This window comes from Salvelinus alpinus, chromosome 22 (genome assembly GCF_045679555.1).
Source record: "Salvelinus alpinus chromosome 22, SLU_Salpinus.1, whole genome shotgun sequence".
Taxonomy (NCBI): Eukaryota; Metazoa; Chordata; class Actinopteri; order Salmoniformes; family Salmonidae; genus Salvelinus; species Salvelinus alpinus.
This window is the reverse complement of record NC_092107.1, coordinates 9,976,859-9,997,336: the sequence shown is the minus strand read 5'-3', so window position 1 is coordinate 9,997,336 and position 20,478 is coordinate 9,976,859. Positions and strand designations below refer to the sequence as shown.

Below are 20,478 nucleotides of genomic sequence, written 5' to 3'. Positions count from 1 at the left end.
TTGCATCTCTGTGGCCTCCTCCCTCCTGCCTCCTGTCTCCTGCCTGCTCTGGGCTCCTCAGCTCAGTGTGAGGGCCTACATGCCCACTTCAGCCCCAGCAGGAGAGCACTGAGCACTGCAGAGCAGCTGCAAGACAGCCAGATAGTTTACCCTCTATAATGAAGTAATAAAGACAGACCTGTGTGTGTGTGTGTGTGTGTGTGTGTGTGTGTGTGTGTGTGTGTGTGTGTGTGTGTGTGTGTGTGTGTGTGTGTGTGTGTGTGTGTGTGTGTGTGTGTGTGTGTGTGTGTGTGTGTGTGTGCGCGTTTATGTCTCACTATGTCTGTCTGTCCCAGGGTGCGAGGCTGGCCGGTTTGGGGAGGGCTGTCAGCAGTCATGTGACTGTGTTGGGGGGGCCCCCTGTCATCCAGCCATGGGACAGTGTCTCTGCCCCCCAGGGAAGACTGGACAGAGATGTGAAAAAGGTACGACCTCCTCTACACTGCAACAGCGCTCTATCTCTGGCAGTACTGGATCTTAGGTAGCCTTTAAAACTGAGAGCCTTCACCGGCTGCTACATATTGATTTGAGCTGTTTTGTGCATGTTAAATGTGCAACCAGACAGAAAAAAACTCTAGACCACCTTTACTCCACACACAGAGACGCAAACAAAGCTCTCCCTCGCCCTCCATTTGGCAAATCTGACCATAATTCAATCCTCCAGATTCCTGCGTACAAGCAAAAATTAAAGCAGGAAGCTCCAGTGACTCGGTCTATAAAAAAGTGGTCAGATGAAGCAGATGCTAAACTACAGGACTGTTTTGCTAGCACAGAATGGAATATGTTCCGGGATTCTTCCGATGGCATTGAGGAGTACACCACATCAGTCACTGGCTTCATCAATAAGTGCATCGATGATGTCGTCCCCACAGTGACTGTATGTAAATACCCCAACCAGAAGTCATGGATTACAGGCAACATTCGCACTGAGCTAAAGGGTAGAGCTGCCGGTTTCAAGAAGTGGGACTCTAACCCGGAAGCTTATAAGAAATCCCGCTATGCCCTTCGACGAACCATCAAACAGGCAAAGCGTCAACACAGGACTAAGATCAAATCGTACTACACCGGCTCCGACGCTCGTCGGATGTGGCAGGGCTTGCAAACTATTACAGACTACAAAGGGAAGCACAGCTGAGAGCTGCCCAGTGACACGAGCCTACCAGACGAGCTAAATAACTTCTATAATCGCTTCGAGGCAAGTAACACTGAAACATGCATGAAAGCATCAGCTGTTCCGGGCGACTGTGTGATCACGCTCTCCGCAGCCGATGTGAGTAAGACCTTTAACTTCTTATGGCTGCATCCCGCTACCGGGATCGATATGACAGCAGCCAGTGAAAGTGCAGGGCGCCAAATTCAAACAACAGAAATCTCATAATTAAAATTCCTCAAACATACATGTGTCTTATATAATTTTAAAGGTAATCTTGTTGTTAATCCCACCAAAGTGTCCGATTTCAAATATGCTTTTCAGCGAAAGCACTACAAACGATTATGTTAGGTCACCACCAAACCACAATAAGCACAGCCATTTTTCCAGCGAAAGATAGCTTTCACAAAAAGCAGAAATAGAGATAAAATTAATCACTAAACTTTTATTATCTTCATCAGATGACACGCATAGGACTTCATGTTACACAATACATGCATGTTTTGTTTGATAAAGTTCATATTTATAACAAAAAATCTGAGTTTACATTGGCCCGTTACATTCACTAGTTCCAAAAACATCAAGTGATTTTGCATAGCCACATCGTTTCAACAGAAATACTCATCATAAATGTAGATGATAATACAAGTTATACACATGGAATTATAGATATACCTCTCCTTAATGCAACCGCTGTGTCAGATTTCAAAAAAACTTTACGGAAAAAGCAAATCATGCAATAATCTGAGACGGAGCTCAGAACAATAGCCAAATTAGCCGCCATGTTGGGGTCAACAGAAACCAGAAAATACATGATAAATGTTTCCTTACCTTTGATGAACTTCATCAGAATGCAGTCCTAGGAATCCCAGGTCCACAATAAATGCTTGATTTGTTCGATAATGTCCGTTATTTATGTCCAATTATCTACTTTGGTTAGCGCGTTAGCGGTAAACAATTCCAAAGTCACAAAGCGCATCCACTATAACGTGACGAAATGTCCAAAAGTTCCGTAACAGTCAGTAGAAACATGTCAAACGATGTACTGAATCAATCTTTAGAATGTTGTTAACATACATCTTGAATAACGTTCCAACTGGAGAATTAGATTGACTTCAGAAGAGCGGTGGAACGGAGGTCCTCCTCATGTGAAGGCGCATGTGAAAGCATGGTCAGCTCGTGGCAGTGGTTACTCATTCCTGTCTCCTTCGGCCCCCCTTCACATTAGTCATCAGACATAGTTCTATTGACTGTTGACATCTAGTGGAAGCCGTAGGAAGTGAAAACTCATCAATATCTTGCTGTAATTTCAATGAGCGCTTGGTTGAAAATCTGCCACCTCAGAAAAAATTCAAACAGGAAGTGGAACTTCTCAGGTTTTTGCCTGCCATATGAGTTCTGTTATACTTACATACATAATTCAAACAGTTTTAGAAACTGCAGAGTGTTTTCTATCCAATACGAATAATAATATGCATATATTAGCAACTGGGACTGAGGAGCAGGCAGTTTAGTATGGGCACCTCTGTGCACCTTTCATCCAAGCTACTCAATACTGCCCCTGCAGCCATTAGAAGTTAAACAGGTCAACATTCACAGATGTCTAGTTTGGGGGCGGATTACCAGGACGTGTACTCTGAGCATGCGCTGACCAACTGGCAAGTGTGCACTGACATTTTCAATCTCTCCCTGTCTGAGACTGTAATATCAACATGTTTCAAGCAGACCACCATAGTCCCTGTGCCCAAGAACACTAAGGTAACCTGCCTAAATGACTACTGACCCGTAGCACTCACGTCTGTAGCCATGAAGTGCTTTGAAAGTCTGGTCATGGCTCACATCAACACCATTATCCCAGAAACCCTAGACCCACTCCAATTTGCATACCGCCCGAACAGATCCACAGATGATGCTATCTCAATCCCACTCCACACTGCCCTTTCACCCCTGGATAAAAGGAACACCTATGTGAGAATGCTATTCATTGACAACAGCTCAGCGTTCAACACCATAGTGCCATCAAAGTTCATCACGAAGCTAAGGACCCTGGGACTAAATACCTCACTCTGCAACTGGATCCTGAACTTCCTGACGGGCCGCCGCCAGGTGGTAAGGATAGGTAACAACACATCCGCCACGCTGATCTTCAACACGGGGGCCCCTCAGGGGTGCGTGCTTAGTCCCCTCCTGTACTCCCTGTTTCTCATGACTGCATGGCCAGGCACGAATCCAACACCATCATTAAGTTTGCCGATGACATAACGGTAATAGGCCTGATCACCGACAACGATGAGACAACCTATAGGGAGGAAGTCAGAGACATCAACCTCTCCCTCAACGTGAGCAAGACAAAGGAGCTGATCGTGGACTACAGGAAAAGGAGGGCCGAACAGGCCCCCAATAACATCTACAGGGCTGAAGTGGAGCGGGTCGAGAGTTTCAAGTTCCTTGGTTTCCACATCACCAACAAACTAACATGATACAAGCACACCAAGACAGTTGTGAAGAGGGCACGACAAAACCTATTCCCCCTCTGGAGACTGAAAAGATTTGGCATGGGTCCTCAGATCCTCAAAATGTTCTACAGCTGCACCATCGAGAGCATCCTGACTGGTTGCATCACCGCCTGGTATGGAAACTGCATGGCCTCCGACCGCAAGGCACTACAGAGGGTAGTGCGTACAGCCCAGTACATCACTGGGGCCAAGCTTCCTACCAACCAGGACCTCTATGCCAGGCGGTGTCAGACGAAGGCCCTAAAAATGGTCAAAGACTCCAGCCACCCCAGTTATAGACTGTTCTCTCTGCTACCGCACAGCAAGCGGTACCGGAGCGCCAAGTCTAGGTCCTAGAGGCTTCTAAACAGCTTCTACCCCCAAGCCATACGACTCCTGAACATCTAATCAAATGGCTACCCAGACTACTTGCATTGCCCCTCCCCCTCTTCTACCCTGCTGCTACTCTCTGTTATTATCTATGCATAGTCACTTTAATAACATGTACATATTACCTCAATTACCTCGACTAACCGATGCCCCCGCACATTGACTCTATACCGGTATCCCCTGTATATAGCCTCGCTATTGTTATTTTACTGCTGCTCTTTCATTATTTCTTACTTTTATTTCTTACTTTTTTTAGGTATTTTCTTAAAACTGCATTGTTGGTTAAGGGCTTATAAGTAAGCATTTCACTGTAAGGTCTACACCTGTTGTATTCGGCACATGTGACAAATACAATTTGATTTGATTTGATTATATGCCTATACCTAATAGAAAAATGACTAGTCATTTACTGTATTTAAATCTGCCATTTTATTTTTTGTGTGCTGTCTCCCTCCATCTTTTTCTCGTTGTGTCGGTCTTTCTTCTGGCACTCTTTCCACTCTTTTCTGTCATTCTTTCTCTCTCTCCGTCTCGCCTGTCTGTCCTTCAGACTGTGGAAGAGATCGTTTTGGTCCGGACTGCTCCCTGCAGTGCCAGTGTTCCCATCAGGCCCAGTGTGACGCTCGTAATGGCCGCTGCCTGTGTCCTGTTACCTGGCTGGGCCCCACATGCACAGAAGGTGCTGTATACATGCACAAACACACATGCATGCAAACACAAACACACATGCATGCATGCAAACACAAACACATGCGTACACATACACACACAGCCACACACACACGCAAACACAAATGCAAACACACACAGACACACACCTCACACACACATCGCCCTGATGAGTGAATGATACCTACCGCCCATCACAGCAGACACCAAGGACCAGAGCTGTAAAGCTGAACCAGGTTTTCATGAAATAGTGCGTTGGTAAGTGTGTTAGCCTCAGGCCTTCAGCTCTGTGTGTCTCCCTGTCTCCCTCAATAGCCGCTCCGGCCTCTGACAGTTATTTTAATCCACACCCAGAGGGGTGTCTGGCTTGAAGCTGTCTCGGTTTCCCCCACAAGCCCAGTTTACGGGAGACCGTCCAGATCGACCAGAAAACACCCTCGCTCACCAGCAACTCCCCGAATGCCAAAGAACATTTGCTTTTGATTTCTAGAAGGTGCCAAATGTATTTTTGTCTGCCTCTTCCCTCTTTTCAGGACTACTAGAAACTGCAGAGGTCCCAGCGTTGGGCTTCTCTCCCTCCCTGAAGAAGCCGTCTGGTCTTTCCCACTCGTAGCGTGCTGGAGGCCCCACATCCCAAACTAGACGTCCCAAATACCCCCGCAAGACGTCTCAAACACTGAACACTCAGCAAGGTTCCCTAAATATGCAATCAGGGATCCTAGGGAGTCAAGGGAAGGCTGTGTACAGTTGGACAGATGGATAGATGGACAGAGGTATACAGCCAGAATGGGATTCAGGTCTGTACCAGACACACAAGGCAATGTATTCTTATGACTACACCTGTATTCTGCACATTTGGTTGAGACATGTGCGGTGGCTTTTTGGGAGCCTGCAGAATGGTGCAGAATGCCTGTTTAGTTAGAGAGAGAGAGCATCTACACAAGGACCTGGAACATTGATGTGCTTCTGGGTGGTGGACATTGGAAATGTCACCTGAGCTCTATTGTGCTCCCTGCCTGATTGTCTCAGGACTGGACCCCTGCCCCAAGTCAACTGTTCTAGCCTGTCATTAACCACAGGTCAAACACTTCCTGTACATTCACAACGTCTCTGTCCTCACCCCAATGCAGCTTTGGGCAGCCTAGTACAGGGGTGGGCACTACGGTGCTGGAGGGGCACAGTGTGTGCAGACCTTCACTATCACACATGATTCATAAAGACCATGATTAGGTGATTAGTGGAATCAGGTGTGTTAGAGCTGGGCTGGAACAAAAGCCTGCAGCCTCCTATTGCTTACCCGTGGCCTAGCCTCAGAGTCATTGGTCAGACTGACATGGGAGCAACAGCCATCACTCCCAAAGTGTCCACTGGTACTGTCTCTCTGTTGAACGGTACTCTGTCATACTATCATATCATATACAGTGAGACTATTTTGTGTTGTATTTTACTGGTTTCTTTTGACAGTGTGTGCCTGATTGCTTGTCATAAAGTGTTAATATATTTAGAAATTGCTTTTGGTTGTTTGTTTGATTTGATAAGATCACTTACTGTACTGTCAGATCAGGAAAGTCACATATCAATTCATTACTGCTGTTACTGCCTGTTACTGTAAGTGTATCAGTTCAATGGCACTATGACCTATAGAAGTCTTAGCCAAGTAATCAGTATATTTTCATGTAGAAGGGTTTTTAGAATATTGCAAAGCATTTGAACTGTACATCAGGATGCTGCTATTCATACCACTCATAACATTTACTGTACTATGTGCCTGATGGCAGGCTTTATGTAAATGGTGCTATTTTGATACATCTTGAATTTCTATCAAATTCTCTTTTTACTAAATGTGGTACATCTGTCTGTTATTTCTGTCCTTAATATCACATCACCACATTTAGGAGAGATGCCATTTTATTTGGGAGCAGTGTAGCATGGTATTGGGTCCTCTGCCTGGGAGCTTAGAGAAAGGCATGTCAGTGGGGTGTGGGGGTGGTAGGAATGGGGGAGAGGGGGTCTGAGATGGCCTGTCACAGAGCAGTGATGGAGGATTGGAGACCAGGGAGCACAGGCTCTCCACAGATCAGCCAGGGAGGTCAAGAGGTGAGCAATGAGCCAGACCGTTACCTGGTACGAAACCTGTCAGAAAGTGTGTGGGGGGTGTGGGGGCACCTGAGTGTAGCAGAGGTGGAGGGGAGGAGGGGGTGGCTGGGACGTCCGTCTGTCCCCCAGGCATTTCTCAAGTGCAGTGGAGCGTCTCCAGCATCCACAGCCGGGCAGGTGTCTGGACCAGGCGTGGACCAGGCAGCCCACATCGGCCGCCTCCGTCCCCGGGTGAGTGATGTGCAAGCTGGGCCGCAAGCGCAAGACCGAGCCCCTGGCTGATGGATGGGGGGCTACTCGGCCTGGACCCGTGTTGTGACAAGCAACAGATGTTCTCCAATAATGTTTATCAGCCGGGCCTTCATCTTCAGATGACACACACCTGTTTCCAGTCAAACAGCCCCACAGAGGCCATCCATCCTCCCAGACCTGGGTGGCCACAGAGGGCTCTATTCCCAGCCCTTATCCACCTCCCCATCTTTAATACCCAACCCTTTCCATCACACAGCTCCCTCCTCATCTCTAATCCACCTCTCATCCCCCAGTCCCCCCTGAGCAACCCTCCATCCCCAGCCCTAATCCCGTATTTTATCCATCCTCCTCAACCCTAATTCCATATTTTATCCACCTCTTCCTTCCCATCGCTAAAGGGCTCCTTACACATCATTGATCTACCTCTCACCCCCGCCCCCACCTCTACAGGCCTCCATCCCCTCCCCACCTCTCATCCCCCAACGCACCGTACTACTACCCCTTCACTTCAGATCTACTGTAATCTCTCTGGGCTAGACAGAGGCTGTGCTGAGCTGTGCCAGGCCTGAACACAACAGCACTGTGGTCATGGTGGGAGCAGGCAGAGTTTTCAGGGCCAAGTGAGGGTGATCAGAGCAGGAGGGGGTTAGGAGGAGGGTAGGCAGGAAACCGGCGATGAAATAGCCCGTTGCAAGGTAAGATCACATCTGGGTAATTTTTCGCTGTAATTAAGCGTACACTCCACTCTCTCGGCAAAGAGCGATTTCTATCACTTCGTTGTCTTACGTCGTGAAGATTACTTGCCTACTTCTCTCTCTCCCTCTGTGTTCAGTAAGATCTCACGAGGGCAAGTCATTTGAACTGGAACTGACAAAGCAAGCGGCTCCGATAAAACACCAGGGGGAAATCATTTTAACGCGTTGTCCTGCGCCATTTGTTTGGTTGTTGCGTAGGAAAATAAATGTGAAATGCCAAGCCTGCTAAAAGATGGGTATCTAGGAACTCTCCCACACTCTGACTGTTAACACCAAGCAAGGGATGCAAAGGCTTCCTTTTGTTTATTCATCTGTTCTAGTCTGACAATGTGTGTAGTTTACTTGAATTATTATCACAATCAACCCACAATATCTACTCCAACAACTGAATGTTCTCACTGTTGAATCAAGAAGGCCCTGTGATGATAATAAATCCTCATAAGTGTGAAAGTCTAGGGCACAATTCCGACTTAGAGAATGCTTTCTTACGCACGCCTTTCCTACGCACTTCTCAGTAGTTGTCTTCTTCTTCAGTGGGGTTAATCTGCGGTTGGCATCCAATTGCCGCCAAGTACAGTACTGGAGATTGGGCCAGAGACAGGGGGAACTAAATCCTACCCGCTCTCTTAAAAAAGATAACAACATATTTGAGACTATATCTAATGAAGTTCTACACAATATATTCTTTAAACTCATTTCCTGTATCCCCTTCTCCCTCATACTCTCCCACGATGATTCTCAACAGTGGGGCCCCTCAGGGGTGCATGCTCAGTCCCCTCCTATGCTCCCTGTTCACCCACGACTGCATGGCCAAGCACGACTTCAACACCATCATTAAGTTTGCTGACGAAACAACAGTGGTAGGCGTGATCACCGACAACGATGAGACAGCCTATAGGGAGGAAGTCAAAGACAACAACCTCTCCCTCAATGTGAGCAAGACAAAGGAGCTGATCGTGGACTATAGGAAAAGGAGGGCGGAACAGGCCCCCATTAACATCTACAGGGCTGAAGTGGAGCGGGTCGAGAGTTTCAAGTTCCTTGGTTTCCACATCACCAACGAACTATCATGGTCCAAACACACAAAGACACCTTTTCCCCCTCTGGAGACTGAAAAGATTTGGCATGGGTCCCCAGCTCCTCAAAAAGTTCTACAGCTGCACCATCGAGAGCATCCTGAGCAGTTGCATCACCGCCTGGTATGGCAACTGCTCGGCATCCGACCGTAAGCGCGTATGGCCCAGTACATCACTGGGGCCAAACTTCCTGACATCCAGGACCTATATACTAGGCGGTGTCAGAGGAAGGCCCAAAAAATTGTCAAAGACTCCAGTCACCCAAGTCATAGACTGTTCTCTCTGCTACCACACGGCAAGCAGTACCGGAGCGACAAGTCTAAGACCAAAAGGCTCCTTAACAGCTTCTACCCCCAAGCCATAAGAATGCTGAACAATTAATGAAATGGCCACCCGGACTATACCCCCTGTATATAGCCTCGTTATTGTCATGTAATTTTCTTGAACTGCATTGTTGGTTAAGGGCTTGTCAGTAAGCATTTCTCGATAAGGTTGTATTCGGCGCATGTGACTAATACAATTTGATTTGATTTGATACTAGGTCTCATCCTCTGTCTTTCCTTCTATACATACTCCCCGGTCTCTGTTTCCTGTCAATAATCACACTTTCCTGTTGGATGCTTTCTTACCACATTTAAGGTCTTATTCAATTGGCTGTGTCCCACCCTTAATCTTGTAAAAATAGCCTCCTCTCTTCTGTCCCTTCCTGCCCTCCCCTCCCTGACTTTCCTCTGTACTTGAAATAAATGCCTGCCCTTAGTATCTCTATTCCACTGCACCTGCCATCTCTGCACCATCACTGTCCATATCAGGCTTTTTGCCTCTGCCTTGCTCATTGAGACTATAACGTCAACATCCCCACTACTAAGTGCTTCTCAGTAGTTGGTATTCAGACTTACCTTACACAGGTACATAACAGGCTTTGCAGGCGTGGTTCCCTTGCACGCTGAACATTTGTAATTCAACTGCTGAAAACCCTCCCACTTGCTAGCCAGCAGATTTTCTCATGGAGTTTTCATTCAATAGGATTTGCAGTACATTTATCTTAAACTATCACTTAAATACGGTGTACCATTAATTTGTATTTTGCCGACAGACTAGAATACATTGAGAGAAGGGTTCGGAAAGTAGGGATCAATGAAAGAATGCCATTAATGCATCTTCGTCTCCGTTTCAGCACCAACTGGTAGATAAAATAATACTCTGATCTTTCCGGTCTCGAATCATAGAGCCTCAAATGCTCTCAGAAGCGTTTGTGATTTATCTGGTTTAGTAGATGTATGGAGAGAACTAAATCCTATTGTCAGAGACTATACTTTCTACTCTAGACCCCACAATTCATATTCTAGATTGGACCATTTTTTTATGCCCTCTACTTCCAGTGGGGAGAACAAGTATTTGACACACTGCCGATTTTACAGGTTTTCCTACTTACAAAGCATGTAGAGGTCTGTAATTTTTATCATAGGTACACTTCAACTGTGGGATACATAAAATCCAGAAAATCACATTGCATGATTTTTAAGTAATTAATTTGCATTTTATTGCATGACATAAGTATTTGATACATCAGAAAAGCAAAACTTAATATTTGGTACAGAAACCTTTGTTTGCAATTACAGAGATCATACGTTTCCTGTAGTTCTTGACCAGGTTTGCACACACTGCAGCAGGGATTTTGGCCTACTCCATACAGACCTTCTCCAGATCCTTCAGGTTTCGGGGCTGTCGCTGGGCAATACGGACTTTCAGCTCCCTCCAAAGATTTTCTATTGGGTTCAGGTCTGGAGACTGGCTAGGCCACTCCAGGACCTTGAGATGCTTCTTACGGAGCCACTCCTTAGTTGCCCTGGCTGTGTGTTTCGGGTCGTTGTCATGCTGGAAGACCCAGCCACGACCCATCTTCAATGCTCTTACTGAGGGAAGGAGGTTGTTGGCCAAGATCAATACGGTGCAGTCGTCCTGTCCCCTTTGCAGAAAAGCATCCCCAAAGAATGATGTTTCCACCTCCATGCTTCACGGTTGGGATGGTGTTCTTGGGGTTGTACTCATCCTTCTTCTTCCTCCAAACACGGCGAGTGGAGTTTAGACCAAAAAGCTCTATTTTTGTCTCATCAGACCACATGACCTTCTCCCATTCCTCCTCTGGATCATCCAGATGGTCATTGGCAAACTTCAGACGGGCCTGGACATGCGCTGGCTTGAGCAGGGGGACCTTGCGTGCGCTGCAGGATTTTAATCCATGACGGCGTAGTGTGTTACTAATGGTTTTCTTTGAGACTGTGGTCCCAGCTCTCTTCAGGTCATTGACCAGGTCCTGCCGTGTAGTTTTGGGCTGTTCCCTCCCCTTCCTCATGATCATTGATGCCAGTTTTTAAAAAATGGTTGTTTGTTACCAAGCAAAAATATTATGAGTTCGGTAACCGTCCTGGCCGTCTATTTGCACATCAATGAAAAAAGAACAGAATGAAAGATGTATTAAGTCTATAAGGATGGCAGGTGGCTCCACTTCTTATGATCCATTGCTTATCAATAATACATTTGGGAACTTCTATAAATCTCTTTATACTTCACAATGTACAAGATCGAACGACGAAATTCCAAAATATCTGAATAAGATTTTCTTGCCCATTATATCAGATGAGCATAGAAATAGACTAAATGCTGAATTACTCCTGAAGAGGTTTGGGAAACTATTAAGGCAATGCCTTCTGGCAAGGAGGCTGAATCTGGATTAAGGGCTAGACGGCTTCTTGGCAGAGTTCTACAAGAAGTTCTGGCCTGAGATATGCCCTATCTTCATGCCTGCTCTAAATGATATGTTCGAAAGGGACATCATAAAAAAATAAAGGAGATTTTTGGAACACTCTAGGAGCTCAGATGCAAAAATATTTATGTCCAACGTTTCGACAGACAAGCTGTCTTCATCACACTGATAACGTTTCGACAGACAAGCTGTCTTCATCACCCTGATAACGTTTCGACAGACAAGCTGTCTTCATCACCCTGATAACGTTTCGACAGACAAGCTGTCTTCATCACCCTGATAACGTTTCGACAGACAAGCTGTCTTCATCACCCTGATAACGTTTCGACAGACAAGCTGTCTTCATCACCCTGATAACGTTTCGACAGACAAGCTGTCTTCATCACCCTGATAACGTTTCGACAGACAAGCTGTCTTCATCACCCTGATAACGTTTCGACAGACAAGCTGTCTTCATCACCCTGATAACGTTTCGACAGACAAGCTGTCTTCATCACCCTGATAACGTTTGGACAGACAACCTGTCTTCATCACCCTGATAACGTTTCGACAGACAAGCTGTCTTCATCACCCTGATAACGTTTCGACAGACAAGCTGTCTTCATCACCCTGATAACGTTTGGACAGACAACCTGTCTTCATCACCCTGATAACGTTTGGACAGACAACCTGTCTTCATCACCCTGATAACGTTTCGACAGACAAGCTGTCTTCATCACCCTGATAACGTTTCGACAGACAAGCTGTCTTCATCACCCTGATAACGTTTCGACAGACAAGCTGTCTTCATCACCCTGATAACGTTTGGACAGACAACCTGTCTTCATCACCCTGATAACGTTTCGACAGACAAGCTGTCTTCATCACCCTGATAACGTTTCGACAGACAAGCTGTCTTCATCACCCTGATAACGTTTCGACAGACAAGCTGTCTTCATCACCCTGATAACGTTTCGACAGACAAGCTGTCTTCATCACCCTGATAACGTTTCGACAGACAAGCTGTCTTCATCACCCTGATAACGTTTCGACAGACAAGCTGTCTTCATCAGGGTGATGTTCCACTCCGCTAGCCAACGCGTCGCCTAAATAGGTGTGCTTTTTTTTCGCCTCTCGAAAGAGACATCATACCAGAGTCCTGGGGCCTCATTTATTAAAAAAAATATTCGATTTATACTTCAACTTAGTCGTAAGATCATTTCCGACGGTGTGCTTATGTTCGATTCATAAAAGATACTGAGCATATAAAAACTTGCTTACGCAGGTTCTAAGAAGCCCATTTGTAACTTACGCACCTGTGATCTCTAAATCTCAAATGAACTTCAAATTGACGGCACCTGAACGTGCCTTACAATCAGCGATTTCCCCTTATAGAATGCTAGCACAAATGAGGGATTAGTCAGGAATAGCCACGGGCCAAAAGAGAAAAGCAAACTTTTTGGAAGACGAGATCACGGCGATGGTAGAGGAGATTGAAGACAGGCAACACATTTATTCGGTGGACTAAATAGTGGGTTGACAAACAAAGCCAAACAGGTAGCTTGGGAGTGTGTTGCCCCTGCAGTGAACGAGGTGGGGCAGCAAGACAGAACTGTGGCTGATGTGAAAAAGAAATGGTCTGACCTTAAACTGCAAGGGATAAAAAGAAAAGCCGTACATAACCAGCAAGAAAATCACCCTACGTCAAGTCTAGACTTTGAGTAGAGATAAGATCATTTCCACGTCAAAGTAAGGTTTTATAAATAACTACTTATACGTGGTTTTCTGTGTGAAGTCATACTTAAGATCAAAATTGATCGTAAGTCCGTTTTATAAATGAGGCCCCTGGAAAACTGCATCCATTAGATTAGCCTGATACTAAAAAGGACAAAAACCCACTAAACTGCTCTTCGTTTAGACCTATCAGTTTGCTAGGAGTTGATGTTAAAATAGTCGCTAAGACACTTGCTCGCAGGTTGGAGGTCCTATATCCAGACCTCATCAGGCTGGCTTTGTCAAATCCAGATTTGGAACGGACAATGTGAGACGTGCTTTGAATATCATAAACCACCTTGGCAGAATTAAAGAACCTGCACTCATTGTCTCTCTCGATGCCGAAACGGCCTTCGATAGAGTTGAGTGGCAATTCTTGTTTGCTGTATTAGAAAAAGTTAATCTGGGTGACCATTTTATTAATTTAGTAAAATTACTCTATTCTGACCCATCATCGTCAGTTAACACAAATGGTAAATTATCGTCAAGGCTGTCCTTTATCTCCTGCTCTGTTCTCGTTAGTCATAGAACCACTGGCTGAGGCAATAAGGTCTAGTAATAACACCAGGGGCATCTCTATGGGTGACGAAGAGCATAGGATTTCATTTGCTGATTATGTGTTTTTATATGTCTAAACCAGAGACCTCTGTCACTGCAGTAACGGACATCATATCTGAATATGGTAACCTGTCAGGGTACAAAATTAACGTGGATAAATCCATGTCTATACCTTTGAATATCCCCTCTACAATCAACTTATAAATGATATCTCCATTCCAATTGACTGAAACAGGCTTAGAATACTTGGGCATATATGTTACTCCAAATCTTAAAGACCTGTTCACTTCAAATGATATGCCTTTGCTCACAAAGATTAAACAGGACCTGATTAACTGGTCTACCCTACAAAACTCTCTTTTTGGCAGGATTAATGTCGTCAGGATGAATATCCTTCCTTGACTAAATTATCTATTCCAAAATATCCCCTGCCATCTATCGCAGTCCTTTTTTCAGAAAATGAATGTCAATATATCTAAATATATCTAGGACAATAAGCCTAAGGATTTAGAGAGGGGTCTCTTTGCCAAATCTGCATCTATATTACTGGTCTGCTCAGATCAAGCACATGATTAGTTGGCGCCTAGACAGATGCCACTCACTTTGGGTTGGGATGGAATCAGTAGCATGTCATTCAAGAGCATTAGCTTCCTTCCCATTTATTAATAGCTTTGAAAAAATCCAGGCCTTATCTGACATTTTTACAGCACATAATACACTCTTAGCTTGGAAAGATAAGGAGTATTGGACTTCTGGACTGGAAAATGAAGGGTATTGCTGACCTTACGCCCTTATTTATTCAGGACACTATTAAATCATTCCAACAGATAAAACTGAGTTTGACGTACCCAACAAAGATTTTTAAAGTACCTACAATTTAAACATTTCATAGAGAGTCAGAAGGAAGTCGATAAACTACGTTTTCAAATGACTGAAGTTGAAAAACTATTTACGAATCCTACTGTTCGGAGAGGTTTAATCTCCGACATATATTATATTTTACTGAACAGAAGTGCCTCATCCTATGACCTCAACTACACAGCCTAATATGATCCAGTAATGCTAGTGACCCTCAGGAACAACTACACAGCCTAATATGATCCAGTAATGCTAGTGACCCTCAGGAACAACTACACAGCCTAATATGATCCAGTAATGCTAGTGACCCTCAGGAACAACTACACAGCCTAATATGATCCAGTAATGCTAGTGACCCTCAGGAACAACTACACAGACGTGACAGAGGAAAGAAAGGTACATGGAATGGAATGATGTGAAATGGAAGCGAAAAATTGAAGAAAACGAACACTAAAGTTACAGTTAAAAATGTATGTGGGTATTACTGATTGTGGCTAATATTGAACATGATACAAATTGTAAAAGGAGAAAAGCCGGACATAGGCTATAATTAAAGCAACTCTGCAGGTTCAGCTCTACAGAAGCCTATATCTTGCGTTTCCAAATTTCATCCACGCAAATTATGGGCACACAATTACAATTCTGAATAATGGCACATCTATTTATAGCCTACTTAACTGTGGAAAAGGGGCCCAATACATGTCATGTTGATATGATTTTCCGTTTGTGGCCATGTGGCTGGTTTCACATGAATCTCCAGGGATCATAAGGGAAAATGATCTAAAACAATGACTATGTGTGTATATACAATCCCCTTCTCCAAACGGATTAATCCTTTACCTAGCTCTTATCACTAGCTCTTATCCATGTAGAAATGATAATGCATGGAGAATGCTGTGTATTTCTATTGGAAAAAAGAAATTCCTGTGGACAACTCCGCCACACCTTCATTTCGTACATCTCCACCCTGATGAATAGCGGGGGAATAGCATGCTGTTCTCATGCTTCAGTTCAAGGTCAGAATAAGTATAGAGAGAGAAGTGCATAAAAAGGGAATAGCTTTCCCTTTATGTGTGCTTAACTCAGGTGGGAATTGGGGCCCTAGTGAATTGATCTCATCTAGAAACACAGTTTGGTGCACTTGTTCTATGTCCACCACTGGATGGCGCTGAGCATGGTGCAAAAAATAAGACTTTATACGAATAAACTTGACTCTCCCTACCTGACCAAGAGACAACTGTGTGTGTGTGTGTGTGTGTGTGTGTGTGTGTGTGTGTGTGTGTGTGTGTGTGTGCGTGCGTGCGTGCGTGCGTGCGTGCGTGCGTGCGTGCGTGCGTGCGGCGTGCGGCGTGCGTGCGTGCGTGCGTGCACGCGTGTGAGATAGGGATGTGTGAAGGGGATATCTGAATGTATTTATTCTGAATCATCGTCTCTGTCCCAGATGACACCGTAATTCCTAAATAGTGCACTACTTTTGAGCAGGGCTCTAGTCAAAGGTAGTGTGCTATGTAGGGAAAAGGGTGCCATTTGGGACGTACTTAAACTGGTAGTCCTAGTCTTTTTACCGGTATTCAACAACAAACTCAAAGTGGTTCCGCTGACACGCCTGCCCTGATTAAGACTTGTCATATTAAAACCATGTGCATGGCAGTTCCCTTGACCTGTTCCCCTAGCCTGTTCCCTTGGCCTGTTCCCATAGCCTGTTTCCTTGGCTTGTTCCCCTACCCTGTTCCCTTGGCCTGTTCCCCTTGCCTGTTCCCTTGGCCTGTTCCCATAGCCTGTTCCCTTGGCCTGTTTCCTTGGCCTGTTCCCCTAGCCTGTTCCCTTGGCCTGTTCGCCTAGCCTGTTCCCTTGGCCTGTTCCCCTAGCCTGTTCCCTTGGCCTGTTCCCCTAGCCTGTTCCCTTGGCCTGTTCCCCTAGCCTGTTTCCTTGGCCTGTTCCACTAGTCTGTTCCCTTGGCCGGTTCCCCTAGCCTGTTCCCTTGGCCTGTTCCCTTGGCCTGTTCCCCTAGTCTGTTCCCTTGGCCTGTTCCCCTAGCCTGTTCCCTTGGCCTGTTCCCCTAGCCTGTTCCCTTGGCGTGTTCCCTTGGTATGTTCCCTTGGTCTGTTCCCTTGGCCTGTTCCCCTAGCCTGTTCCCTTGGCCTGTTCCCCTAGCCTGTTCCCTTGGCTTGTTCCCCTAGCCTGTTCCCTTGGCCTGTTCCTCTAGTCTGTTCCCTTGGCCTGTTCCCCTAGCCTTTTCCCTTGGCCTGTTCCCTTGGCCTGTTCCCCTAGCCTGTTCCCTTGGCTTGTTCCCCTAGCCTATTCCCTTGGCCTGTTCCTCTAGTCTGTTCCCTTGGCCTGTTCCCCTAGCCTGTTCCCTTGGCCTGTTCCCCTAGCCTGTTCCCTTGGCCTGTTCCCCTAGCCTGTTCCCTTGGCCTGTTCCCCTAGCCTGTTTCCTTGGCCTGTTCCCTTGGCCTGTTCCCTTGGCCTGTTCCCTTGGCCTGTTCCCCTAGCCTGTTCCCTTGGCCTGTTCCTCTAGTCTGTTCCCTTGGCCTGTTCCCCTAGCCTGTTCCCTTGGCCTGTTACCTTAGTCTGTTCCCTTGGCCTGTTCCCCTAGCCTGTTCCCTTGGCCTGTTCCCTTAGCCTGTTCCCTTGGCCTGTTCCCCTAGCCTGTTCCCTTGGCCTGTTCCCCTAGCCTGTTCCCTTGTCCTGTTCCCCTAGCCTGTTCCCTTGGTCTGTTCCCCTAGCTGATTCCTCTAGCTGTCCTGTGCTGAGCCCCCATCAATAACATTAATGACCCATAGCCCCTGGGGAGAAAAACAAGTAGTGTAATGAAACCACCAGGAGTCTTAAGGAGCTCAGCAGCTCTCTGTTCCCAGAGAGGAAAGGAGCTGCCTGGGTAGGCTGTCCTGTCTGAAGCCTGACCAGGCTGGATGGCTGGCTTATCCCTTCACTACACAAGTACCCAGGGATGTAGTGAAACACTGGGGGTGTTGCCACTATTGAACAACCACACAAAAACTCAGTGTGATGATTTGTTGGAGTTCCCCCGTTTTTGGCTGTCGCTTGGTGCCAACTGTAAGCAAGCACATTCCTTTCCATACCTCCACGCCCCTTGTACTGTACACACCCATGCCTTCCTCTTCAACGATGTTTCCCCTGGCATCTGAGTCAGCAGGGGTGCCAAGTTAATCAGTATGAGAGCCAGCTGCCTCTCTCTCTCTCTCTCTGGGGTGTGATGTATGTTCCAGTGAACGGGCGACAGTGTGCCACACAAGGGCCCACTGGGCGGGTGGCCGTGGCAGCAGAGAGAGGAGGGAGGGGGGCCTAGACCATAATGAGTCCTGATGGATTCTGAGCCTCTGCCAGCTTCCCCATTAGCTGAGTGGCTCCCAGCCCTACTGAGGAGAGGACCGCCACAGCCCACTACTACGCCCACGCACACACACACACTTGACACGCACACACACACCCCACGGGGGCACCACACACCCCGCCTCTTTGACACACACCTCAATTAAATAAACCAGATCACATTAACTAATCCACACTGCTGTTCTGTGTTACCCCAGCCTGGGAAATGCATGCATGCACACGCACACACGCGCGCACACACACGCGCACACACACACACGCACGCACGCACGCACGCACGCACGCACGCACGCACGCACGCACGCACGCACGCACACACACACACACACACACACACACACACACACACACACACACACACACACACACACACACACACACACAGAGGTCTTTATGTGGAGCTGTGGGTTAATGGTGGTAATAACGGGTCTCAGTGTGTGGATTAAGTGTGAGCCGAGACATGGGCGACACTGGCATGTGCTAATCCACCATGATCAAATTAGCAATGCTGAGGAGCCCAACAGGGTACACTGCCAAACCAGGACCCATGCCCCCTTAACCCCCCGCCCCCGCCCACACACACTTAATCACATTCATACACACACTACCCTAGTTTCAATTCATAATTTGGAATTATTTCAAGAGGCCCCTCTTTGGTCTATGGATTCGACTTTGGTGATGTAATTGCCTGGCTAGTATTCTTTACAATGACAAGTATCTTAGTTTAGCCTTTGAGCATGACATTGAAAACACTTAAAGAGATTCTCCTTAATATTTGCATACCTTTTAGCTAGTAGTTCTGAAAGTAGCACTCAAGAGACAAAACGGGTCCCCGGAAATGTTGTACTGCGTCATATCTGTGCAGATATATGCAGCACGTCATTGCTCTCATCTCTGTATCTCTCTCTTTCTCTCTCTCTCTCTCTCTGCTCTGTGTGCATCTTGCTAGCTGTCAATCAAATGACAAGGGGCTGAAGCTCATTGGCTGTAACTCGAATTGCTAGGGGGCTGGCTCACGGGTGGGAAATGTAGGGAAAATGGCGCTGCACAGCTGCACAGCTTCCAGAAAACAGTCACTTTCAAACTAGGGATTTTGTGGCTGTTTGAGGTAAAACAGTAATTCTGCTCATATATTATGCATGTATGAACTACACATTGACACATCCAGTTGCCAAAGTTCCAGAGCATGTCTTCTCCAGCAGAGGGCGTAGTGCAGGTTGTGTTATGACCCTGTGGTGAGGCAGGTCAGTAATGGTCCATACATACTGTCCCCTCTGGTCCATTCAGCCTATAGCCTCCTATACTCCAGGCTATTATCACCTCCACTCCATTACGACCCTGCACCGTTCGCACAGGCTGACCTCATCAATGCGGGACGACCCACACTGACCTCATCAACACTGCCTGACCCGCCGTGACCTCATCAAAGCTGGACACCCCGCGGAGCTGCTCGGAGGAGGACTGAGGACTGACGGAACGGCGGTGCTGATCGACGAGGCCCGCTTAAAAAAACATCCCATCCATTAGGCTTATTGAGAGCCACTGTACGTGCGTTGGAGAGTCTGGGCTTGGGATAGCCACTGTCAGTCCCCCAAACACCCCCCCTCCTCACCCCCCACACACCCCACTCTAACCCCCCACTCATGACTGGACAATGGAAGTGAGTGGGGCTTCTCAGCCACAATGTCCGCCCACATATGCGAGCCGTGACAGAGGGGGTGTGGGAGGGATGAGGAGGGGCAAGGGGGGTTCTGACAGGGACGCCTGCAGGATGGGAAGTCTTATTGAGCGTTTGAGCGATGAGCCAGGTCATCACATCTCCCCGCCTCATCCATCATGGCCCACAACATGGCCCCAAATAAAGAGGACACATTCCTGCCTCCGCTTCCACTACACTACCACATTCAGCTCCTCAATCCCTCTCTCCCTCAGCCTCTCTTTCTTTCTCTCCCTCTGTGTCTGGCTCAATCTCACTTTCTTTCTCTCCCTCTGTGTCTGGCTCAATCTCTCTTTCCCTATGTCTCTCTCGCTCTCTGTGCCAGGATCTGGGTAGAAAGGGGGGACCAGAGTTCAGTCTCGCGCTTTGAGGCCCTGAGAGAGCCAGGAGAAAGGGCCAGGTGTCTCTCTGACTCCCAGTTCTTATTTTAACACACTGTCTGGACATGAGGGAGGGACGGAAGTGGAAGGGGGCAGGGAGAGAGAGTCAGAGAGAGGAAGAGAAAGCGGGAGACAGAGAGAAAGAGAGAAAGCAAGAGCACATACTTAA

General features: G+C 46.8%; 1 protein-coding gene across 3 annotated transcripts in view; it reads left to right on the top strand.

The window, feature by feature from the left end:
- Positions 1–6,600, top strand: part of LOC139548970 (multiple epidermal growth factor-like domains protein 6) — a 106,008-nt gene extending 99,408 nt beyond the window's left edge. Inside the window, exons 36-38 of one of the 3 annotated variants that reach the window (XR_011669810.1) lie at positions 336–464; positions 4,625–5,001; positions 5,277–6,600. Coding sequence is in view for 2 of the 3 variants with exons in the window: in XM_071358964.1 (XP_071215065.1) it covers positions 336–464; positions 4,625–4,920 (425 nt within the window). In the remaining variant the exon portion in view is untranslated. Of the gene's footprint in view, positions 1–335; positions 465–4,624 lie in introns of all 3 variants that reach the window. The other 2 variants (XM_071358965.1, XM_071358964.1) reach the window with 2 other exon arrangements.
- The last annotated feature ends 13,878 nt before the right edge of the window (positions 6,601–20,478 follow it).